Source organism: Musca autumnalis, unplaced genomic scaffold, assembly GCF_047663935.1.
Source record: "Musca autumnalis isolate F117 unplaced genomic scaffold, ASM4766393v1 scaffold_4, whole genome shotgun sequence".
Lineage (NCBI taxonomy): Eukaryota > Metazoa > Arthropoda > Insecta > Diptera > Muscidae > Musca > Musca autumnalis.
Window position 1 is genome coordinate 169,509,988 of NW_027411977.1, and position 27,344 is coordinate 169,537,331.

Sequence of the window (27,344 nt, forward strand, 5' to 3'; positions counted from 1 at the left end):
AAAAAGTTATCGATACATACGGTTATCGAACGGTGAAACATATGGCAAACACAAAATATTACAAACAAAGAAGATGTTGCGCGGCAAGTTTCTCGTAAAATGAGATGGAAACATGAAAATTGTATAAAATAATAGAAAATTTCGTAAAATTAAAAGTAACAGTGACTCCGAAATAAATTCCACTATGAAAAAAATATAAAAATCTCATTCTGGCATTGGAAAATATATTTTTAATTTTTAAGAAACAGTCCCCTTTTGTCTAGTTTTTTACTAATTTTATTGGAAAAAGTCTTAAGTATGTGATTTTGATTGGCTTTATTGCAAAATGTTTCATTAAAGTTGGTTTTGTGCCACAAAAATAATCAGATCGACAGCAGATGTGTGGCGGGCAGAAACTCGAAAGATTCCACTTGAAAGTGTATTCGACAACGGATGCTGTAATCCAAATACTGAAAATATCGATCGAAATAACTCGATCACGTATGCGAGAATTAGGCCCCTGGTTAGCTGTTTGCAAAATATGGTCCAAGTAGTTATTTTAGTTTTTGTGCAACAGTCTTTTTAGTTGGGGAAGTCAAATTTCATTCGCCAACTTAAAACGCGTTTTTCTCGAAAGTGGATTTTTTGAAATGTGTCACTCTTTGAGTACATGAGCGATATGAGAACGAGATGATTTTATTATAACTTCATACTGCACAATTTACTCGAAATACCTACCTCTAGCGTGCAGTAAATCAAAAAATGAACTTGAAAGAAGACATGAAACATTAGTACAGTATTAAACTTGAAATTAATTGGTCAGAACGGAATAACGGCACCTTTAACATAGATATTTTTTGCAGTGTTTACGATGATGTTTTTCAGTTGTAAAATTGTGACAGACGTGGGCGGTCTGTATTTTTGATTTATTGTAAAGGCATTTAATTTAATTAAATAGTTTTATAACCCATAAGTTATGTTAATTTTAATATTACGGGCTAATTATATCGAGGCCTCCAAACAATAGTATGCTAAGTCGACTTAGCATGTTTTCAAGTTCTTTACATTTTTATATTTAACGTCCTTTAACTTAAATTCTGTCAAATTTTGGTAATGATCGGACAATCCGAACAGAAGTTATAAACAAATATTTACTTAGCATAGTACTGAAGGTCAAAGAAATTTCCAAACTTTTAGAGCTTGTCCTGCAAAACTCGCTTTTCAGAATTAGCAAACTATTATTTGGAGGTGTCGAACGTCCTTTATCTTAAATTCTGTCTAATTTTGGTAATGATCGGTCAATCCGAACAGAAGTTATAAACAAATATTGACTTAGCATAGTACTGAAGTTCACAAAAATTTCCAAACTTTGAGAGCTTCTCCTGCAAAACGCACTTTTAAGACTTAGCATACTATTATTTGGAGGTGTCGATATGTAACTTCCACTTTATTCCATTTCTGCAATTGAAATAGGAGTTTAGTATGGAAATTAGTCGAGTTTGGCTTCCATTTTTCTTTAGTTTTTTTATACCTATATTGTCAAGCTACGCCACTGATCAAACACCTAGCCAGCAGTCATAATCAAACATATCAATATGTTTGTCAGTGCGTTTACCCATTTGCACGCGTTTGTGCGTATGTTATTCGGCCAAGCCAAACCAGCACTTGACGAACAAGAATAAATATGTAATGCAGTGTGTGTATGCATTACATACGTTGATCCAGACACCAGTCAATATGTAGCTCAGTGTGTGTATGTATTTACTACTACATCCCAGCAAAATAAATTGGAAGTAGTGCAATGTGGACTAGTTCTTTCACGCCATGTTTAGATGCCGTTCAAACGGAGTCGTGTAAAAGGCACTCCATTCATCACATTTTAAATGCTTTTGAAGGCAATCCAAAAAATCACATCCACTTGTCACATTTTAACAACATCCGGATGCAGTTCAACGGTGTCGTGAAAAAGGTACTCCAATTCCTCACTATATAACAGCATCCGGATGCAGACCAAACGGAGTCGTGAAAAAGGCACTCCGTTCGCTACATTTTATTAGCAGTTGTTAGGGATCCCTACAAGTACATAAATCAGTTTGTACATCTCTACAGGCAGCGACATACATTTTCCAAAAATTTGTTAATAAAAAATATTTAATTTGCGAACATTTTTTCGGTAAGAAAATTTCCCAATGGAGTTGGAGTACATGTCGAAATCTTAACTGGTTATGGGAAGACAATATCAAACCCATTTAGCAGATGAAGCAAGAACAGTTCAGCTTGGATTAAATGGAGAGCGTAGGAAACACGCATGGTTGCGATTGAATTCAATGGAGAATTTTCATAATTTGTGTTAATGTAATAAAGTTCTTAATATTTTTGTTTTACACAAATAATAAATGCGTTTTATTTGTTCCGGGATATTTTGTAATGGCTTGCACACATTCCGCAGAATGTATCAAAACACGTGATTTGGACTGCATCCTATTCTACCCCGAAAGGGTTAGTTAAAATGCAGTGCCAGTGGGTCAGTTAAAATGCAGTGCCAAAGGGTCAGTTAAAATGCAGTGCAATGGAGTGCATCTTTCAGTAGTCACGCTCTTGTTAAAATCATGAGTGAAAATGCATAATTTGATGCACTTCCAGATCACTTGTACATATGACTTAACTGCCTCTTTGGAGGCAAAGTTTTTGCTGGGATACTATGTCAAAACGTGCACCTCTACCGACAATTATCTGTCGGAATATGTTATAACCCAAATAAAGACTAAATGCCAAATTTCAGCTATTTCAGTTGGATAATGTGTCCGTTTTATGGGGGCTATATCAAAACGTGGACCTGTTCCGACAATTCTCTGTCGAAATATTTGATACCTCCAACTGAGGCTAAATATCAAATTTTAGCCATTTCGGATGGGTAATGTGGCAAAAATCATAAAAACTTCAGAAAATCGGAAGGTACCGTTATATGAGAGATTTCCAAAAAGTATATAAAAAAATAAAGGTTTACCCAATATATCAATAAACCACGTAAAATTGTCAATATAGAGGTATTATAATCCAAATAACTGATAAACATACAATAAAACATTGACTTTTATTTTCTGCACGCTAGATCTGTATTTTTTCCCACTTAGGGGAGGTTGCGTGTTTTGTATTTCTAATTTGTATTGTAAATTGTACCCTCAGCCTTTAGGCTAACGATAAAAATGTACCTCGTCAAAATAATGGTCTTAGACTAATCATATGTTTTGATGAAACTAGCTTCAAACAATTTGGAGTTGATGTAGCACAATTCGTCCGTCTGTATGGCTAGAGCGCATGATAACTCTCGAACACGTCAACAGATTTGGTCCAAATTTTGGATCTCGAAATATTTTTTTTCTTTAAGTCATATCGGTCCACTCCTTCAGACACTTCTCCACAAGACTTCAAAATGTTCCCTAAAATGGTGCGCACAATAACTCTCGAAGGTCCAAATCGATTTTTTTCGAGAAATATATGGACAAAAATTTGTAAAATTGAACTTTCCGTTAAAAATAATTCAAAAAAATATTGATAAATGATTTTTGGTACATAGACTATGAAAAATCGTCATTCCAAATCTATTTTAGTAACTAACATTGATCGTTGCGCCCAAAAGATATGACCGTTTTTATTTAAATGTTTAGAAAAAAATGTAATCCGCGTAATAGTGGAAATGACATCATGCGCATCCGATTTTCCAACACAGCGAATGAATGAATACATTTTGTGAAATTCTATTTGGCGACAGCAATGTAGCATCTGTTGCATGTTAGGGAGCAAAAAAACAGTAAAATGGCCGTAATTTCCAGGAAGTGCATTAACATTTTATGCGCATCCGATTTCAATGATCACCATTAAAAAATATATCATCCTATGTCGTTTCAGTGCTATCCATCAAGGATCGTGGATGTAGCATCGCACTCAATTTTTAGGAAAAATCTATTATATCTCCAGATTCGTGATAGTTTTCAAAAATATCTGTTTTAAACAGGTGAAATGGTACATCCAAAACGCGTTTAAATATGCGAGATTTTCAAAAACATTTTTTGCAAATTTTTGAATGGCCATGGCTTGTTAGATTCGGAATGCAAAAAAACTAAATTCACGTGGATTTCCACGGAAATCGTATGACAGTTTTAAAATTTGAACCAAAAAATATGTTTTTTTGAACATTTTCGCGCAAAAATTTCTACTTTGGGAGTGTATTGCTCTGATCCTGTGATGGTTACACTCTCGAGGTATACATGCAAAAATGCGTAATAGCAGTTGATGAGTTTCCCTTATGGCTATAGAGTTTGCAACAATGCAGCAAGGTGAATGACAGCTCTGCTGAAATATCGCCTGATTGATTGTGAGGCAAAAGAGCTCAAATTACCTGTATTCCAGATATGTACCTATATATAGTCAATCTGCTTGAATACATTTCAGGTGCTTTGTCTAGCACCACATCTAAATATGCCTGATGAGCTAAACCACCAGCGAAATGATCATAGCATATTGGTTGGATGTGTGTGGACTCGCTAGATATCACTTTTTCAATACAAAACTCCTTAGGTCATGATAACCTCAATTAATTCATTTAAGTAAAACTCGCACAAATAAATGACCTTCGTCCTAATAAGAGAACAATTAAATAAAAAATAAAATTAGAAGAAAATTAGAATAATATAATTTTTATTTTTTTCTTCATATTTTCTTCGAATTTTTGCAAATAACATGAACGTTCTAACCTTCACGATTGAAATTTTATTTTATTTCTCACAATGTCTGGATGCTGTTATAATTTTTTTTATATATTTTTTGTAAGTATAAGCGCCACTTTTTCAAAAAACACACTTGTAAATACGTAAAATACTTTAACATATTTGATTTTTCGCCAATCCATTGCGACTTTTCGAAGTTTTTTTGCATCATACATATATATAACAGATATAACAGGTTACTATATTAAGCCACGATTTGATTAGACTTTTTCTAATTATCGAAATTAAAACGGTCATATCTTTTGGGCGCAACAATCAAAGATGGTAACAAAAGTAGATTTGGAATGACGATTTTTTTAATCATTGATGCAGTATCAAAAAACAAAATTGTTGATTTTTTTTGAAATGGAAAAGACGATTTTATAGTACGCTTATATAAACCGGACTTAATAAACCCACTGGGTTTCAGATGTTAATTCCTTTGCGTATACGTCAAATAAATCCTCATTAAGAAGGTTAACTCTGCTATAATATAAACATGGCCTTAGACATTTTTCTTGATATATCAAGTACCAAGAGGGTCTATATGGGACAACATCTTTGAGACGTCCCTCACAATAATTCAACAAAAATGTAGTTTAAGGGCTTTTCGAGTATCCATTGCATATTTTGACTCATTTTTAGGAAAAATATAATGATAAACAAGTGAGAAAAGCGTTAAGTTCGGTCGGGCCGAACTTTTTATACCCTCCACCACAAATTTCAGCCATTTCGGTGGATTAATGTGGCCACAACCTTCAAAATACCGAAAATCGGAAGGTACCGTTCTATAGGGGGCTATATGATGGCGTGGACATATACCTACAAATTTCTGGGGGAAAGTTTTATACCCCAACGAAGACTAAATACCAAATGTCAGCCATCTCGGTGTGATAATGAGGCCAAAACCTTAAAAATACCGAAAATCTGGAGATCTCGTCCAATGGGGGCTATATCAAAACGTGGACCTATATAAAAATTTTATGGTAGAAATGTTTTTTAGCCTCTGGAAATACAAAGTTACAACCAATTCTGTTGTCAAATGGGACTAATACATTCAAAATATATTAAAATGACGCGTACTTTATATGGGGCGTTATATGGGGGCTATACCAAAACGTGGTCCTATATAAACCAACTTTGTTAGGAATGTTTCTTGGCCTCTGGAGACACAAAATACCAAATTACAACCAATTCGGTGGTAAAATGGGACAAATATCTTAAAAATTCCTAAAAACGACGACGCGTCACGCGTCATTTTGTATGGGGGCTATACGAAAGCGTGGACCTACATAGCCGAAAATACCGAAAATCGGAAGGTACCGTTCTATAGGGGCTATATGATGGCGTGGACCTATACCTACAAATTTCTGGGGGAAAGTTTTATACCCCAACGAAGACTAAATACCAAATGTCAGCCATCTCGGTGTGATAATGAGGCCAAAACCTGAAAAATACCGAAAATCGGGAGATCTCGTCCAATGGGGGCTATATCAAAACGTGGACCTATATAAAAATTTTATGGTAGAAATGTTTTTTAGCCCCTGGAAACACAAAATACAAAGTTACAACCGATTCTGTTGTCAAATGGGACTAATACATTCAAAATATATTAAAATGACGCGTACTTTATATGGGGCGTTATATGGGGGCTATACCAAAACGTGGACCTATATAAACCAACTTTGTTAGGAATGTTTTTTGGCCTCTGGAGACACAAAATACCAAATTACAACCAATTCGGTGGTAAAATGGGACAAATATCTTAAAAATTCCTAAAAACGACGACGCGTCATTTTGTATGGTGGCTATACGAAAGCGTGGACCTACATAGCCGAAAATACCGAAAATCGGAAGGTACCGTTCTATAGGGGCTATATGATGGCGTGAACCTATACCTACAAATTTCTGGGGGAAAGTTTTATACCCCAACGAAGACTAAATACCAAATGTCAGCCATCTCGGTGTGATAATGAGGCCAAAACCTGAAAAATACCGAAAATCGGGAGATCTCGTCCAATGGGGGCTATATCAAAACGTGGACCTATATAAAAAATACCAAATTACAACCAATTCGGTGGTAAAATGGGACAAATATCTTAAAAATTCCTAAAAACGACGACGCGTCACGCGTCATTTTGTATGGGGGCTATACGAAAGCGTGGACCTACATAGCCCGCTTTCAATACCAAAAGTCCTACGTACAAATAATAGATTTTCCCAAAATTTCATCCGCTTACGTCAATCCGTTCGGACGCTAGAGTGATTTCCACAGACGGACAGACGAACGGACATGGCTATATCGATGTTGAATTGCACGCTGATCACGAATATATATAGTTTGATTATTTCGAGTAGTTACAAACGTAGTGACAAACTTAATATACCCCCATCCTATGGTGGAGGGTATAAAAAATATAAAGATAAAATTCTCAACTCACACAGGCATGGGCTACATCTCTGTCGGCAAACTCGACTGATACATTTTTACTTGTTTTCCAGAAAACAAACGTTATGAATTTTCACAAGTTTGACTTCGTTGTGCCGACATCGAGTCCATAAGCATATACTCGTACTTTTAAGATAGAAATAAGCTGGAACAACAATCATTGAGGTATCAGATGAAGTTTTTTCGATTTAACCTATTTTATCAGGACTTATCTAAAAATGTTCAGAGCTTTTTTAGAAATATTTTTCGATCATGTTTTTGCATAGTCTCAAACAGTACTACGAGTAATAGTCGGAATATATGAGTAAAATAGTAAAGTTTTGGTGTTTTATGACAGAAAAGAGTATTATTTTCTTACAATAGCTGGATATACCAGTGTTGAAAAAGGGAGCCGTAGACAATTTTTGATTGAAAATATTCGATACAAATCTAATATGGACCCGCAGATTCGAGTTTTCCTTCTTTTTGAAGCTATTTATTTCAAATTATTAATTGATGTGTGATATTCGATGTACTTTAAATAAGAAAAGGGCCGAATTATTTATATCCTCCACCACATTAAAAGACTATATCTGTATTCGCTAATGCAATCCCTGTATCCAAACGTGGATCTATTTGCACCACTTTCTGCATGGATGTTCTCCCACCAAAAGGATTTCCAAAATCCATATTACTGACGATATTTTTAAAAATTGTGCCAATAGCTTCGAATTTAAGAAAATCTTTCGAAAGCAAAAACGTGGGCTTATATTAGCAATTCTCTGCGGGATAAAGAACACAAAATGCCAAAACGTAAACCTCTGTGGGTTATATTCAATAGAAAGATTGTTTAGTTAATGCTTCAATTCGGCGGTGTCCGGGTTATCGAATTCTCCGGATTACCGAGTAATAACAAAAACATATAATTTAATTTATTTTTTTTCAACACAACAAGACAAAATCTTATAATTATACCCTACACCACTATGTGGGGAGGGTATTATAAGTTGGTTTTGGCCAAAAAATTTGTAACGCATCGAAATAATGGTGGTAGACCCATACTTATATATATCAAAATGAATGTCTCGACGAGCTGAGTCGATCTGGCTATGTGCGTCCGTCCGTCTGTACGTCTGTCCATCTAAACCTTGTATCACGCTACAGGTCGCAATTTTGATCGGATCGTCACGGAATTTCGTGGGTTACTGAGGAAGAAGCCTATTGATTTTGGTGATGGTCGGATAACATTTAGGGGTCGGAATGAGCAAAAACTTTATTTGGAGAAAAAGTCAACATTTTATTCCAAAGCAAATATCTCAGCGTCTATAAGGCGTATACAAAAGCAAAAGCTGGCAATGAAAGTAGAAAATATAGGTAGTCAAATAATAGAGATATCGCAATAGTCGTTAATGCATCCCTTTTTTCCACTTTTTCTGTAATCACACTACAGGTCGGAATTTTGATCGGATCATCACGAAACTTTCTTACAGAGATAGAAGCATATTGGTGTTGGTTATGTCGAAAGTAGTCAAATATAAAATTAAATATTAATTATTTTGGTTCAGTTCGCCTTAAGTCATTTGGTATAAAAGCCAGATAGGTGAAAACTTTCGTATCTCCACAAAAGAAATGTTTTCGAATGAAAAGATTATGCACAGAGGTTGTGGTGTAGGGTATCACATAGTCGGCCCCGTACCGACTATAGCCTTTTCTCACTTGTTACAGTGTAGATTTATAAATGTACAAAAAATATTCCTGTTAAAGTTATCATAGTAGTTATAAAATAAAAAAAGTAAGTAATAAGTTAAGGAAAAGGTAATTTGAGTAAATGAGTTAATCATTGATTTGAGTAAAAAGGACTATTTATTTTTTTAAGAATGTGTGCTGCTTATGCTTTGTATATCGTGTGATAAAGTGTTCCAAAGACGTATTGTAGTGATAAAAAATTAGTATTCGGATACAAGGCTTTTTCTTTTAAAAGGTGCCAACTTTCTTCCTCAACGTGAAAGCATTAAAAAATTAGTTTTTCATATAAGTACTTTGGTTTTCGATTTACACTGATTTTGAGGATTAGAAGTAAAGCCCTAGTATTGAGTAGGGTGTTAAAACTGAATCCATGCTGCCTTCTATTAAGACCATATACATTAGGGTTATGACTTTTTTACAACCTCATATCCCTGTATCACAGCGTGATGAGTTTTGCCATAAGATTACATAAAATCTTAATTATAAGGTCATTCGGTGAAAAACCCTCACGCACAAAATGATTTTAAAATTTGAATTTATCAAAATTATGGACAATTTTTTGAAGTCACTGAAAACAGATATATAATTGAAAATAAACTTTAGAGCCACATGAGATAATTAAAATGACATAAAATTTATTTCTCACTATTTTTCTTCAATTCTGAGAATCGTAAAAATGTCGTAAACGCTTTTATTCAAAAATATAATTTTTTAACAAAAAACAAAAAATTTTAAACTTTTTCAAAGTGACTTTTTTCGCGACTTTTTTAATATTTGAATGAAATAAACGTTATTATAGTTATTATTAGGCTTATATTTATTCATTCGCGCAACAAAAAATAATTTTTTGAAAAAAATTTTTTTTTTCATTTCATATATTTTTTCAAAACATTATTTTTTTAAAATCGATTTGTGCGTGAACTTTTTTTATATTTCAATGGAATAAACGATAGCATAGTGATTAATAGGCAAAAGTTCATTCATCCCTGCTACAGGAAATCATTTTTGAGGAAAAATGTCAAAAAGTCATAACCCTAATATACATAGCGTATTATGCTGTTGTAAACAACATTAAGTATTGGAGAATGAGAATTAGGTACGCCTTTGGCTACTAGTATTGGCTGTGATTTCTTAGTTCCCGAACAAACTGATTATACTCTGTTGCTGAGGTAGGACAAAATTAGGTTTGAGGGTGTTGTGAAAGATGCTGGTGATCCACACAATCAAAGGCTTTTGATTGCTATCATCATCATCTCTTCGTATCGATTCCGATACCTCTAGTAATGCCGTAATACAGCTGTGATTTGGGCGAAAGCGTGCCTGCCTTTCAGAAAGCAAGGACTTCTGGTGGAGATATTCTGACATTTGAGAATGTAAGATTTGCTCGAATACTTTCGACATGTAGCATAAGATTGAAATGGGACGGAAATCCTGATTAGACTTTGGAATAGCAATTACTTTTGTATGTTTCCGTACTGTTGGATATGTACTCGTGGTCAGGATAGTATTGAAAAAGTACGTGAAATACGACAACAGTTTTAAGAGAATTATTCTTATAAATTTTGGACCTATACCATCTATTCCAATAGCATTTGATTTTACTTGGTTAAAACGTTTAATAACGTCATCACAGTTGAGGCATAGAAATTCAAAGCAACGGTCCACATTGAAATTTTGGTCATACTCATTACTGCCATAAAAGGATATGTCTGTTGGTAATGAAGGTATGCTTACAAGGTTTTATTGAGTTCATCAATATCTCCATGGTATTCTGAGAATGTTTTTGTTCTTGCCTATATCCTGTATTTTGTACGTTGAAATTAATTATGGACTTAATACTAGATAATGGACTGGCTTCTGCAATCACAACTGGAAAAAAACTCACACCCATAAATTAGTGTAGGCATCAAATAAGTCTTTGCTAAGAGAATTCTAATATGCACCGGTGTAAAGTATTGTGTTTTGTAAAGATTGCGTAGCATGCCATAAACTTTTCCGCTTGTGTTGGTAATGTGATCATTCCAAGAAAGGCGATTGTTGAATGTTATTCCCATATTTTTTGCTTTGTCAACTATTTCAATACTTTGGTTTCCAATCAGAATATGTGGATTAGTTTGGAGGTTTATTGGTTTCCTTGCTATGATAATGCATTTTGACTTATCGGGGTTCAACTGTAATTTATTTGTTAATGCCCAGCTATATATATTCTCTAAATCACAGTTAAGTTTCAGTATTCCATCAGATAATAACTGAGCAGTACAGGTGTTGTAAATCTGCACATCGTCAGCATACTTATGAATGCGCGAATACTGAAGTTGCTGTGGGAGGTCATTTATATATAACAAGAATATAAGCGGACCAAGAACTGATCCTTGGGGGACACCACGATGAACTGACAATGGCGACGAGGCAGTGTCGTTGACTACAACTGATTGTATTCGCTGAGAAAGATATGTATGAATCAGTTTGACAGCAGTGGTAGAGAATTTAAATTGTTCTCGTAGTTTTAGGCACAAAATACCATGATCTACACAATCGAATGCCTTTGAGTGATCTAGTAACACGAGGAATGCTATTTGGTTACTGTCTATGTCACATCTTATATTCTCTGCAACGTCTAACAGTGCTGTGACACAACTATGTTTTGGTAATTTGGCCTGTTTTTGAGGCAAAAATTAATAGCGGTGGACTTGTGGGCTTTTTATACATTTTTAATGCTTTATATGCAAAAACAAGATAAAAAAGAATTACACATTAAAATTCGGATATAGCGAACATCGGTTATAAGAAACTACGTTTAGCGAACAAAGTATTGTGTTTCCAAAGAATTTTTCTTAATATTTTTACTCACATTCAACTTATTAAAACGATCACGATTATAACAAACAAAAATTGTTACCCCGCGAGTTGAATTTTTTAACAATATGTTAGGATTTACAGGCCCGCATTAAAGCACAAGGGGATAGCGACTAATTTAAGCACTGCACAGTGGATCCACCCATTGGCCAAAAATAAAAAAATGAATGTCAAAATTTTGGTACAACATCTGGCAACTCTGACAGCTATGACATGGACCTTTTTAAAAATATATTAATTTTTGTTTAATTCGAACGCGATCTTCTTAAGAATAGCTTCAAAAGTCGGAACATTTGACTAATACTTTTTGTTGTGAGTACAACCTATATTTTAAGTGCAAGTAAATATATTCAAAATATCGCCAAACTAATACGAATAGCAAAATATTATAGTGGATTTTGAAGGGGCAGGTAGTAGCTCAATTTTCATTAAAAAATAGTGTTTTAGCGTGTTGTGGAATTCTAGTTAGCTGCATATTTTCTTAGTGTATTTTGTAATGCCAATTCGATCATATACTTAAATTTGACCTAAGGTTTTAGTCATGATGCCCACCAGTGCCCACCTCGGGAATAATTTTCCAAAGTAGCTCATGGGTTTAAGATTATTCAGTATTAAAATCAGCTGCCATCTAGTGCCAGACTATAAATGGGGGGCCGCTAAGAAAAGCTGCCATAGATTAGGTTTTTTGGATATATTAGCGTATAACTCTGTTATCTGACCACGTACATTAACATAATTGGTATCAGTGGCAAGATGAAGAAATATTCTTCTAAATTTGTCTTACGTTGGCGGTATGTGCCTTCCAGGAAGAACGCTATCAGACCTATATTAAAAATTTTACCAATTTTCAGACAAAAATTTTGATTTTTTAATCCGCTAAATTGGTTGGATTTGATGTTGTTTTGGAGATAGTTTTGTTCCCCCAAGCCTATTTTTGCTTCATAAGATAATCGGGACCTTTGTTCATGTCATTTTGTATTAACAGCATAAAACAATTCTTACCCTATACCCCCTCCAGAGGGGAAGGGGGGAGAATGTTACGCTCGTGGTTTCTTAAAAAACTCTTCGCAGCAGCACAAAGCTGTAACCAGCGCATTAGCTTGATATTTACACAGGAAATATTTTTGGCCACTTTCTCCATACAAGTGGATCCACTGTGCACTGGTTCAAATATTTTAGCATATGATATTTAAAAGTAAGCTTTAATAAGAATTTTACAGATGAACACGTTTATAACAAATGCCGGATATAACGAAAAAAATTTCTTTTTCCTAACTACTATTCTCATTTTACCTATTTTATTCGTTCAAACCCAATCAAAGCGGTTAAAAAAAAGAAAAAGGGATATAATGAACTAAAATACTGATCCGCCAAATAATTGTTATAAACATTGATATGCTTAAAATATTGATTCGCGAATAGATCTTTATAAATATTATTATTCTTTTAAAAGGACCAAATAAATCACACAGTCAGGATCCTTAGTTAGAACGTATTACGGCTATAATTAACACAAATCTTGCCCACAGCACGTCTGTACATTTTTACAGCACATGGTGAATATTTATTTAAAGATGTCTTTTTAGTTAAAATCTGATGCTTTTTTGTGTTTAATATTTCCTTCGCCAAACAAATAATTAAAAACAAAAATATTTTTTCTGCAAGGAGGGCACCTTCAAAAAAGTGATATAACTAAAAAATCGCAAAAATCGCACCTTGGTAATAATGTAGTTGATTCAGAACCCTTTGCTGAAGACATCCCCGGTTGCAGAATTTCAGACAAAGTTGGGCAATTTTGTAAAAGTCTATAATATAAAAATATAATTTTGTAAAAAAAAAATTCTTAAGTTGTATCCTATATGACTATTTTTTCTACTGTAAGAAACATTTTGAAGAAAATTATTTCTTAAAGCAGAAAGTACACACCTCCACCGTCGCACTGAATATCATATCTATGCATTTGATTATTACCAAACTCTTACAAATTGCGTTTATATTCTGCTCTGAGTTTTAATCTTTTTTAAAATTTTTAATTTTGTCTTCCAAACTTTGATTTTAACTTCGAAATATACCGCGAGTTTTGATTATTTTTGAAAACAAATTGCACATCCATAGAATTCGACATGTTCTTTCTTCGAATCAAATTAGAAAACTCGCGTTATTAAAAGTGCAAAAATCGACTTTTTGCCTAAAAACCTGTCCAAATTACCTACAGTGCCTAGGTTTTAAATACTGTTGCTTATCATAGCCAGCCATCAATGAATGAACGATAGAAAAATTATTTGACAGGTTCAGACAGTTTATTCTATATCGATTGTATAACTGAGTTGACAGTGGATATCTAGTTAGTCGAGATTTGGACTGAAAAAACAACACCAATTGCTATTGCTAAGAACGAAAACGTCAATGAAATAAATAAGAACCTAATACTCAAGATAAGAAAAAAATATTGATGTCCGGATTATCGAGGTAAGAAAAATATGTGATGTCCGGATTACTGAATCTACAATGTAAAAAATTCTAGTGTCCTTCTCGAAATTTGAGGAAAAATTCGAAACGAAAAGGAACAAGAATCTGAAAAGAAAAAAGTAACGACTTTTGGAGAGAAAATTGTATAAATGAAAAATAAATTAATAAGCCATAAATGACATTTTCATGAAAAAGGCTCTCCGTTCCTTACATTTTATAATGCACTAAGGCGTAATAAACCTTACCACAGTGTGGTGTAGAGTATAAAAAACAACAAGTTCTTTTACAGTGGGACATAGTTTAAATTGATATATTTTCGGGACAGAAACAATAGTTTCGGTCAACTATACCACTATATAATTTGTACTGAAACTAAAAACTCTTCCCCAATTTTATGACGACCCGAGCTCCACGTTTTGTTATAGCCCTAGTATTTCACCCAATTTTTAGGTATTTCGAAGTTTTTATCAACATTTTCTCTCTAAATTGGCTGTAATTTGGCAATTAGGGTTCCTAGTAGTCAAAAAACTTCTCCATTAAAAATTGTGGACAAAGGTCAACGTTTTGATATAGAACCCAAATAACAGCATCACCCGGCTTAATGTATTTTAAGGTTTGATCAATGATCAAAAAATTTCTCCACCAAAAATATATTATAACTTATTTTTGTATATGATATTTCGAAAAACTTCTCCAACTATAAAAGTTCGGCCCGGCCGGAACTTAACGCTTTCTTACTTGTTATTACTCATTTGGCTCTCCTTTCGCATTGGTTTTAGTCCGACAATAAAGAGGCTATAAGCCGGAATTCGCCTCATGCATCACTTATTTAAATTCACCATCTGCAAGTAGTTCCATACCAATCCAAAAAATAGAATTCAGTTTTAGATTATGTTTTATTCTTTTAGAATTTAAAAATTTATATTGCAATAAATTTAGAATTTTATATCTAATTTAATATTTTAACATTTTTATTTTATCATTATAGCCATAAAGGAACCCTTCATAGACTTGACTTGAGCCATTGCATTACAAAGAAATGAAATCGCGGAATGTTATCTGATAATTAAAGTAACCAAAAAATGAATTCACCTTTACATGATTTGTAAAATGATACCAAATAAGTGCAACTTTATCACTACCAACACTATGCATAGGATGACTACTATGATGATTCTCTTTGGCACTAAAGACAGTCAGCCAACGAATGGAGTTACTAGGAAACCTGAATCATAAATAAGAGCCGTTCTCCTTTCCTCCATCCCCGTATTTTATATTCTCTGCAATTTTGAATAATAATTGCAAAACTGCGAAACATCAAAAGTCAAACAAACGAATAAAGTAAAACACAAAGGCCCAGCAACAGAAGAATCTAAAAGCCATTCAGCAGCTACCCGAACAAGCATTCAAAAAACCATCCAGCCGGCCAACAAACAAAACCAAAAGCAATAAACGTAGATAGTCAAACATAACGATATTTGTATTGAGTCATGTGTGTATAAAAGGATACGTAGTACACTTTATACTATCGCGGAAAGAGAAACAGGTTACGAATAACTTGCATATTTTTATGAACATTTATATTTTTGAGCTGTGAACCGATAGCTGTGATATCAACGAACCACTATCAACACGATAGCGGAAACCAACAAAACGAAAGCAAACAAATGGACAACTTTTTCTCTATTCACACTGGTTGACCCAAGTAGTAGTATACAAATTCCATATTTCAAATGTGCCAGTACAAATGTATTCAATCCAATTTTCCATGTCGGCAATGCGAAGGTTGTTGAAACAACAGCAATAAGTACAAGGACAAACGAAAAGGAAAATTGTTTTTAATACGAGTGAACTGAACAAACATTGCAAAAAACAAACGACATCATTGTTACATGAAAAACGGAACATTGTGATCCCTTCATCAGTTCCTTTTAGGGACAGCTAAGAGGCCGTTAGCTATACTGTGTGTAAATTGACGCATTTTGTGCCTCATGTGCTGCTAGACCGAAATAGTCCCACATACGACTTTATAGCTCCCCTTTTGGGAAGGGTGCAGAGAAGTCCCTAGGTAATCTAAACGTAATTGTTTGCGTATGTGTGCACGTCTTAATTCAAGCATATCGCCTATAATTTTGGTACTCAGCTAGAGGGTTAGAACGAGCAATAAATGTCGAGTTTAAGTCTCATGTTTCACTTCTTTGTATGACCATTAGCTAGCCAAAAGGAACAATAGCAAGAGATTGGAGCTCGAATGTGTAACAAAACAATGTATTGAATGAGTGCTAGCAATGGAGAGGCTGGCAAACCAAAACTATTAATTAAAGCCAACTAAATCTGACCGAGAAACAAGCAAACACAAGCAATTTTCGCACACCATTAGAATCTCACGCACTCAACAAACAATTCAGCTTCATAATCAAGAGAGTGGACCAATGTTGTAAAAACATTTCATACCCTACCCCATTTGACACACACGCACACACAGAAGCATAGACGACACGCTGAGAGCCATTCATCTAGGCCGTTAGAATCACATAATGACCACACCGACGGAAGTGAAATATACGAGTTTATCGCTGTCATCGTTAATCACATACTTTATATCCTGCTTTGTACTTGTTAGCTGCCTTTTGGAGGACAAAACTTTAACGTCGACAGCCAAAGTCTCAACACTGCCATCGGACGGTGAAGATATTAGTTGGGATCATGGCGTAGATCTAAATGAGGATTTTCGTATTTTATGGAAAATCATTAATCAAGATATAACATTTGAAATACAAGCACGTACCATGGGTTATGTGGGTTTCGGATTTTCACCTGATGGCAATATTGCTGGCTCCGATATGGCAATCGGCTGGGTTGACCGAGGTCACACATATTTTCAGGTGAGTTTTAATTTGCATTTTTGTCATTCGTTTGCTCGAACGCCGACTTCCTTTATGTGTAGTTCTTAGCCCTCACATAGGCACGTATGTATGTATGTTTATCATTGTACAAGGTGGCGCAAAAGTAATCCTCCTATCAGAAAATGCTATAATTTTTGCGATTGGCCACTAATGTCAATTCTGTTTTGACATTTGTGTAGTAAACACATGCGAAATACACGTTAATATACAACGTTACGCTACACTGCTCCAGAACGCGGAATATTGGTGACTATTTATTTGACCAATAATCGGTCGGTGACATTGGCACAACGTGAATTTCGTCGCAGACGTTTAGCCGCTCGCCTCGAAGAGACTGGAACAACAGGAGATGCTGCTAGGCATGGCAGACCCTGGAGTATCCGTCCTGAATATTGCTGCTGTAGCCGAGGATGTCATGGAGGCGCCGTCGACAAAGACCAGACGACGTGCCATGCAAATGGGTATCAGTTGACTGTCTTTACAGCGAATTTTGGTACAAGATTTGAAGATGTTTCCGTACAAAGTCCAGACGGTGCATCAGCTGTTAGATGCTGACCGCCAATCGCGTCTAACATACGATCAAGCCATCCTTAATCACCACCAAGAGGAAGATGATTTTTCATCAAAAATAATCATGAGTGACGAGACACTCCAGACTTCTTTTTGTGGGGCTTTTTGAAGTCGCGGGTTTAATTCAACAATCCTCAGACTCTTTCAGCTCTTAAAGACTATATCCGCCAAGAATGTGAGGACCTATCGCTGGAGGTTTTGGCCAAAGTGATGGAAAATGAAATAAAAAGGTCTCAAATGACAATAAACTAGGGCGGCGGCCATTTTTCTGATATCATATTCTCGACTTGATGTAAAAAAAATTAAAAGACCAAATAAAAATAATCCACAAGAAGAATCAAACTTTTTTCATTTTTTTTTTAAATTACAGCCAAAAAAACATCGGAAGATTACTTTTGCGCCACCTTGTATATGCGTATTCAAGTGTAGCAATGACTGATTTGGAATGCGTGTATGGGAATGTAAATGTCTGGCTATTTGTCTTAACTCTTACTCCAATTAAGAAAATAACCATTTTATGATTTGCTAAATGCGTAGATCGCCCCAAATGGCCCTCATAAAATGTCAAATGATACATCAGTACACAATGAAAAACAAAAACAAAACAAGCAAAGGTCCTACAAGGCATAAATGGATTTTAACGCCACTTTCCCCATTTAGTCAAATGGCCATTTTATATTTATTACCGTTTAGCTGAATTTCTCATTCACGCCCGCCCAATGATGTGTTGTTTGATATACAATTAATAAAGTATTTTTCTTTAACAACTTTTTTATAACCAAATAAGGCATGCATGAATAGAAAATTTCAAATATATTTAATTCTTGGCAATCCAAAGTTAATATACCATCTAAATGATTGAGCATGTTTTTCGGAAACATACAATATAAGACCACAATCTTACATGCGTCGGTACTTTTTAAGCGAAGGCCGTATCCGAAATGGAAACCATATCGTATTGGCTTTGACATAGAAAAACTCACTGGGAATGTCTTTAATTTTCTCAGTTCTTTCCATAACATAATGTTTACTCTCACAGACATATTTAGGATAGAATTCAAAATGCCTCGCTGTTCATGAAGTTTTAGCCTATCGCTTCTTTAGTAAGCGTTTGCATTCATGAATTCAAATAACACCAACCAACCGATTTCTAGTATTTATGGAAGTTATGGTGTTTCAGATAATATGCTCATTAAAAAAACAGTATGATAAAATTAATAAACCATCTGTTGGAGGATAGTACATATTAGGGCAATGAAATTTTTACAATCACGTATCCCTGTATCATATTTTGATGAACTTTTATTTAAGACTAGCAGACCCGCGTTGCTGATCCGTCGTATTGAGTTTGAATGTCAAATTTTTATGGACTTTATGCTTTACAATTTAAAAATAGGTGCTGGCGTGATACCCCTGACCGTCGATAGCTCAGGGATGAAAAGAGAAGAAATAAAAGACAAACACGAGTTTATCAGTTTCAAATATATTTTCGGTTTATTGGTGGTAAAAATGAGTTTCTTAGAATAAGAAACGGTTACCTTTTGTATGTGAAGCTACGTAACGAAAGCAATAGGAGTGTGACTCCTTCGAAAGTTATATAGAAAGTATGTTGCCAATATGGCGAAATAGCGAACAAAGACCGTGGAAAGCACACCTCTGCATCCAAACTATGCGAATAAGGCTTCCAGGAGAGGTATTAGAAAAGAGCGAACTCTCTCCTACAATCCGAACTAGGCGAATAAGGTTCCTGGGAGAAGTGCAGAGAAGATATCCCCATAGGGTTCGTGAGAGCGGCCAATTAGCGTGGGTAATTGGAATGCTGCAGAAGGGGAAACGAAGTATCGAACGTATACATTGGCGTAACCAATGTATCGAACTTATACATTAGCCGCCCACCTTGATGTGCTATCTGCAAGGCAAGAGGGTTAGACTAAATTCGCGAGCAAACTTAAACTAGAGTTAGTAGGTTGTAAGGCGTGATTTGATTTAGAGGTACGTAAATACAGTTTCAATTTAACATTTCAAACAAGTGAGAAAAGGCTGTAGTCGGTACGGGGCCGACTATGTGATACCCTACACCACTACCTCTGTGAATAATAAATCTCGAAAGCATTTCTTTTATGGAGATACGAAAGTTTTCACCTATCTGGCTTTTATACCGAATGACTTAAGGCGAACTGAACCAAACTAATTAATATTTAATTTTATATTTGACTACTGTCGACATCACCAACATCAATAGGCTTCTATCTCTGTGAGAAAATTTCGTGATGATCCGATCAAAATTCCGACCTGTAGTGTGATTGCAGAAAAAGTGAAAAAAGGGATGCATTAACGAATATTGCGATATCTCTATTATTTGACTACCTACGCCAACCTACTTTGCATAATTTCAAAGACGGGATTTTCTACTTTCTTAGTCAAGCTTTGCTTTTAGAAGGTCCCAGAACCAAAGGTGTGATATCCGTCATTATTATTAAAATCGCAAAAATGAGAAGTTGGGCTTTATTAGCGACTATTGTGATATCTTCGTTGTTAGACTACCTGCGACAACCCACGTTACATTGTTGTAAAGGTGATATTTTATACTTTCATTGCCAGGTTTTGCTTTCTGTAGACCCCTTATAGACGCTGAGAAATTTGCTTTGGAATAAAATGTTGACTTTTTCTCCAAATAAAGTTTTTGCTCATTCCGACCCCTAAATATTATCCGACCATCATCAAAATCAATATGCTTCTTCCTCTGTGAGACCCTCATTAACCCTCGAAATTTCGTGACGATCCGATCAAAATTGCGCCCAGTAGCGTGATATTCAAAAAAATGGAAAAATGGGATGTATTATCGAATATTGCGATATCTCCGTTATTGGGTCACCTACGCCGACCTAGTTTGCATCATTGTAAAGGTGGAATCTTCTACTTTCATAGTCAGGCGTTGCTTTTGGAAAGTCCCTAGCCAAAGCTGTGATATTTGTCATTATAACTAAAATCGCAAACATGAAAATTTGGGGTTTATTTGCGACTATTGTGATATCTTCGTTGTTTGATCACCTACAAGAACCTACTTTACATCATTAGAAAGGTGATATTTTCTACTTTCATTTTCAAATGAAATGATACATCAGTACACAATGAAAAACAAAAACAAAACAAGCAAAGGTCCTACAAGGCATAAATGGATTTTAACGCCACTTTCCCCATTTATGCCCGTAATTTCTAGCCCTAGGTAACCGGGTAGGTAGCTACCTATTAGTTATCTTTACATACGGGTTTGGTAATTTCTAAGTGCCATTTACCGAGGCGTGTAAATTTTGAAAACATGTGGTAACATTGGTGATTTTCATTCATGATTTCGTAAAAACATTGCCACATATAAGTGTTTTACAATTTTTAACACATTGGCAACGATCAACCAGGCAAAATCCTTGGTGTAAGTAACACGGCCGTTTTCGACCCGGTAACGTTACCTATGAATTGAAATTATGAAATTTTGCTTACACGGGGGATATCTATGATCTCATAGATAACTACGTGTAGAAATTACGGGCATTAGTAAAATGGCCATTTTATATTTATTACCGTTTAGCTGAATTTCTCATTCACGCCCGCCCAATGATGTGTTGTTTGATATACAATTAATAAAGTATTTTTCTTTAACAACTTTTTTATAACCAAATAAGGCATGCATGAATAGAAAATTTCAAATATATTTAATTCTTGGCAATCCAAAGTTAATATACCATCTAAATGATTGAGCATGTTTTTCGGAAACATACAATATAAGACCACAATCTTACATGCGTCGATACTTTTTAAGCGAAGGCCGTATCCGAAATGGAAACCATATCGTATTGGCTTTGACATAGAAAAACTCACTGGGAATGTCTTTAATTTTCTCAGTTCTTTCCATAACATAATGTTTACTCTCACAGACATATGAGGCGTTCAGAGCACACTTCGACTAACTCCATAAAACAAAAAGTTGAGAAAAGCAATGATGAAATGTATATTGTTTTTTAAAATTCCCCTGATTATATGGATTCAAATATATAATGTAGAATGCATAATAGCAGGTATAGCTTTCATCTAACGGTATATAAAATAAAATAAAAACAATAGTCAACAAACAATCGTTAGTAATGTTGTGGTAATGGTGGAGTTAATCGAAGTGTGCACTGAAAAAAGTAATAAAGTTAGGTCTTGAATTTTTTTATTAACGAAAAACATAGTTTTTTACACATATATTACAGGTTTTACATAAAAATTAATGTTGGCAGTTCAGCTATAAAACAATATTTGTAATTAATTCATGTTAGCTTTATGTTAGCGCCATTCTTCATTCTTCATGGCTAGGTTTACGACGTTTCCGACGTATGTAATATACGTCAAAAATGTATGTTATATACGTCATAATAAGGCCATCTATGGTTTCAACAAACGCCGAAAGGACATTGCATGTAAAAATGTACACGTTGCGAGCAGAGCTACATTTGAATGTGGAGTTAATCGAAGTGTGCACTGAAAAAAGTTGCATATTATTCAGTGGTCAATAAAAACTTGTTACTTAAAGGTGCTCAACTTTATTATTCAGAAAAGATATTATAATCATAAATAGATATGGCGATATCAAAGGCTTTGACACTAAAATCTCAAATTTTTCAAAAAGTGGAGTTAGTCGAAGTGTGCACTGAGCGCCTCATATTTAGGATAGAATTCAAAATGCCTCGCTGTTCATGAAGTTTTAGCCTATCGCTTCTTTAGTAAGCGTTTGCATTCATGAATTCAAATAACACCAACCAACCGATTTCTAGTATTTATGGAAGTTATGGTGTTTCAGATAATATGCTCATTAAAAAAACAGTATGATAAAATTAATAAACCATCTGTTGGAGGATAGTACATATTAGGGCAATGAAATTTTTACAATCACGTATCCCTGTATCATATTTTGATGAACTTTTATTTAAGACTAGCAGACCCGCGTTGCTGATCCGTCGTATTGAGTTTGAATGACAAATTTTTATGGACTTTATGCTTTACAATTTAAAAATAGGTGCTGGCGTGATACCCCTGACCGTCGATAGCTCAGGGATGAAAAGAGAAGAAATAAAAGACAAACACGAGTTTATCAGTTTCAAATATATTTTCGGTTTATTGGTGGTAAAAATGAGTTTCTTAGAATAAGAAACGGTTACCTTTTGTATGTGAAGCTACGTAACGAAAGCAATAGGAGTGTGACTCCTTCGAAAGTTATATAGAAAGTATGTTGCCAATATGGCGAAATAGCGAACAAAGACCGTGGAAAGCACACCTCTGCATCCAAACTATGCGAATAAGGCTTCCAGGAGAGGTATTAGAAAAGAGCGAACTCTCTCCTACAATCCGAACTAGGCGAATAAGGTTCCTGGGAGAAGTGCAGAGAAGATATCCCCATAGGGTTCGTGAGAGCGGCCAATTAGCGTGGGTAATTGGAATGCTGCAGAAGGGGAAACGAAGTATCGAACGTATACATTGGCGTAACCAATGTATCGAACTTATACATTAGCCGCCCACCTTGATGTGCTATCTGCAAGGCAAGAGGGTTAGACTAAATTCGCGAGCAAACTTAAACTAGAGTTAGTAGGTTGTAAGGCGTGATTTGATTTAGAGGTACGTAAATACAGTTTCAATTTAACATTTCAAACAAGTGAGAAAAGGCTGTAGTCGGTACGGGGCCGACTATGTGATACCCTACACCACTACCTCTGTGAATAATAAATCTCGAAAGCATTTCTTTTATGGAGATACGAAAGTTTTCACCTATCTGGCTTTTATACCGAATGACTTAAGGCGAACTGAACCAAACTAATTAATATTTAATTTTATATTTGACTACTGTCGACATCACCAACATCAATAGGCTTCTATCCCTGTGAGAAAATTTCGTGATGATCCGATCAAAATTCCGACCTGTAGTGTGATTGCAGAAAAAGTGAAAAAAAGGGATGCATTAACGAATATTGCGATATCTCTATTATTTGACTACCTACGCCAACCTACTTTGCATAATTTCAAAGACGGGATTTTCTACTTTCTTAGTCAAGCTTTGCTTTTAGAAGGTCCCAGAACCAAAGGTGTGATATCCGTCATTATTATTAAAATCGCAAAAATGAGAAGTTGGGCTTTATTAGCGACTATTGTGATATCTTCGTTGTTAGACTACCTGCGACAACCCACGTTACATTGTTGTAAAGGTGATATTTTATACTTTCATTGCCAGGTTTTGCTTTCTGTAGACCCCTTATAGACGCTGAGAAATTTGCTTTGGAATAAAATGTTGACTTTTTCTCCAAATAAAGTTTTTGCTCATTCCGACCCCTAAATATTATCCGACCATCATCAAAATCAATATGCTTCTTCCTCTGTGAGACCCTCATTAACCCTCGAAATTTCGTGACGATCCGATCAAAATTGCGCCCAGTAGCGTGATATTCAAAAAAATGGAAAAATGGGATGTATTATCGAATATTGCGATATCTCCGTTATTGGGTCACCTACGCCGACCTAGTTTGCATCATTGTAAAGGTGGAATCTTCTACTTTCATAGTCAGGCGTTGCTTTTGGAAAGTCCCTAGCCAAAGCTGTGATATTTGTCATTATAACTAAAATCGCAAACATGAAAATTTGGGGTTTATTTGCGACTATTGTGATATCTTCGTTGTTTGATCACCTACAAGAACCTACTTTACATCATTAGAAAGGTGATATTTTCTACTTTCATTTTCAGGTTTTGCTTTTGGTATACCCCATAGAGAAGCTGAGATATTCGCTTTGGAAAAAAACGTTGTCTTTTTATCCACATAAGTTTTTTGCCCATTCCGACCCCTGAATATTATCCGACCATCACCAAAATCAATAGGCTTCTTCCCCTCCGGGACCCTCATCAACACCCAAAATTTCGTGACGATCCGATCAAAGTTGCGTCCTGTAGTATGATTACAAGGTTTAGATGGACAGACGGACGGACTGACGGACGGACACACATAGCCAGATCGACTCAGCTCGTCGAGACATTCATTTTGGTATATATAAGTATGGGTCTACGACCATTATTTCGATGCGTTACAAACTTTTTGGGCAAAACCAACATATAATACCCTCCCCACGTAGTGGTGTAGGGTATAATAATGGGCGAGGTTTTCGATTGCATTTAAACTACGATTTATTTAAAAGTGTTCGCTTTTATCGACTATGTATTTTGACTACGTGGTATTGGGCCTGTAAGGATGTAACCGAATATAGTTTTTTGAGCCACCAGTGAATTCAAAACAATGTGAGGTGACTCAGCCGACAAAATTTTGGAATATAAATCTTCGCCCAATAGCAAATGTATCGGCTTGTCATCGCAGGTATCTGCAAGATCGAGGTGAAATAATTTAGAACGCAGATTCGAAATTGTAGACAACAACTACAGGTTTTTAGGTAAGACTAACACATTAGCGTTTAGGATACTTTCCGAATTTTTAGGTGATGAAAGATTCAACGAACAAATTTCTTTCGATGTACTATTAGTATTTACACCAGGCAGAGTGGTGTGACTTGGTCGAGAAGGCAATCCGATTGTTTTTTGTAGTCTCTTTGTGACAAAAGAGACTTTGGACAAGGAATCAATTATTGCTGTGAACGACATTCACAATCGCAGTTCCCAAGAGCACATCTCTATTTTGTGTTGTGTGCAGAACTTGGCACTTATCGAAACTAGGTTTCGAACTCTGTTTGGAAGTTATGCGAATAGAAGCGGACGAAGTTTTACTATTTTTACTACGATGGAGTAGCGTGTGATGTCTGCCTTTGCATGCAGAACAATTGTGTTTGCTATTGCATCTTTTAACTTGGTGTCCATTCGAGAGACAGTGAATGCAAAGGGCATTTTTTTAACAAACGAAAACTTGTTCTCAAATGAAAGTTTTTGAAAGCGAGAACAGTATCGAAGCAGATGATCTTGATTTGTGCACATCACACAAGAATGGTTCACCAACGATTTCGGAGAACGAAAGGACGACGAGTTAGTTTTAGAATTTATTGAACGACTAATTGGTGAAGAGGATTTAAAATAGATCGACTAATTTGAGAATATGATTTTATAGGAGTTTCCATAGCAGTGAAGTTTTGAATACACGACAATGTTTGTATTCTTTCTGTTAGGAACGAATCTAATTGTTTCCATGTCGAAAGAGACGACTTCTCTTTGACACTTTGTTCCCACAGAGCGATTGTATGTTTAGGAAGACGTTGCAAGCAAAGATGAACAAGAATTGGATCCCAATGATCCGTTACAACGTCGTAAACAGACATAGTGGAAACAACAATTTATTCCGCGCTGGAGAGCTTTTAGCCCAGAGATCGATTCTTTTTCTATTGTTGGAAGGCCAAAAAGAAGATTGAGGTGATTATGTACGAGGATACGTTTATTATCATACACATCCTCCAACGCCTTCCGAGCTAATTCAAAACTACGATAGGTGCGTGCAAATTTCGAAACAATTTCTCGAGCCTCACCTCTGGTTTTTTGAACTAAGTGACATAATTTCTCAATGTCACTCAAGCGAGAATTTTTGGTAAAAATTGGACTAAAAAGATCTCGAAAGGTTGGCCATGATATAAAATCTCCACTAAAGATTTCGATGTCTATAGGAGGCAAAAGTAAATTTTGAGAAGGAGGATCGACCGGAGTGAAACTACTAAGTGGATTTGGCTCGGTGGAAATAGATGCGAGTGATTCCCTTGTATCCAAAGGAGGCGCTTGACTTTGTTTACAAATATTGGAAACAGAAGGTATTGTGTTCGAACTAGTGGATGTTGGAGCAGACGTACTAGCTGGGAGTTCCTCCGAAGGTGACACAATTTGAGGAACCGTTGGTGGATTGTTGTGTGGGATTGGTCCATTCAAAGATGGAGAAGACTTGGACGATTTTAGTCCGTCTAGCTTCTGATTTATTGCTCAAAGACAATGTTGATAAGCCCGAAAGGAGCTGTCGTATTTACCCTCGACGACATTTTTGTCTGAGGGTTGAGGACTCAGCGATGTCGTAAGGTGGTCAAGATACTTCTCACGAGCGCTTTTAAATGTTGTCCATAACTGAGAAAGTTCGGAACCGAGTATTTCGAGACTAAATACGGTGTGCTTCTCAGGATTTATACGTTCGAAAAACAAATCAAATTTAACAAGAGCGTCGGCAGCTGGAATGAAACGCACGAGGGGAGTTACGGACATGATTGCAACAAATAAGAGAAGGGGGATGAAAGAGGGAAACGAATCAGTTCCAAAAAGGTATGTGGGCTCAGAAGTTTAGGACAAGACTAATTAAATCCAAGCGTCGCAAATTTAGAAAGGCTATAACGAGTGAAGTACTGTTAAAGAAGTTGAAAGTATGACCAATACGAATCCAGCAAATGGGGATGCAAAACAAAGAATATACAAACGAGTGTGAATATTCAACCAATGAAAGGGTCGAAAATTATTCTAATTTTCGACAATGAAATATAAAATTCAAAATTCCACCAGTAGAGTACGTGAGTAGACAGCACAGTTCCAAGAAGGATAATAAATTGAACACAAGTACCGAACTGGGACAATTTGCCGAC

General features: G+C 35.5%; 1 protein-coding gene across 11 annotated transcripts in view; it reads left to right on the forward strand.

The window, feature by feature from the left end:
* Positions 1–27,344, forward strand: part of olf413 (DBH like monooxygenase olf413) — a 482,855-nt gene that overhangs the window by 88,443 nt on the left and 367,068 nt on the right. For 9 of the 11 annotated variants that reach the window (XR_012412929.1, XR_012412930.1, XM_073987110.1 and 6 more), the window contains one exon: positions 15,233–17,129. Coding sequence is in view for 9 of the 11 variants with exons in the window: in XM_073987110.1 (XP_073843211.1) it covers positions 16,782–17,129 (348 nt within the window). In the remaining 2 variants the exon portion in view is untranslated. Of the gene's footprint in view, positions 1–14,199; positions 14,245–15,232; positions 17,130–27,344 lie in introns of those variants that run through there. The other 2 variants (XM_073987114.1, XM_073987108.1) reach the window with 2 other exon arrangements.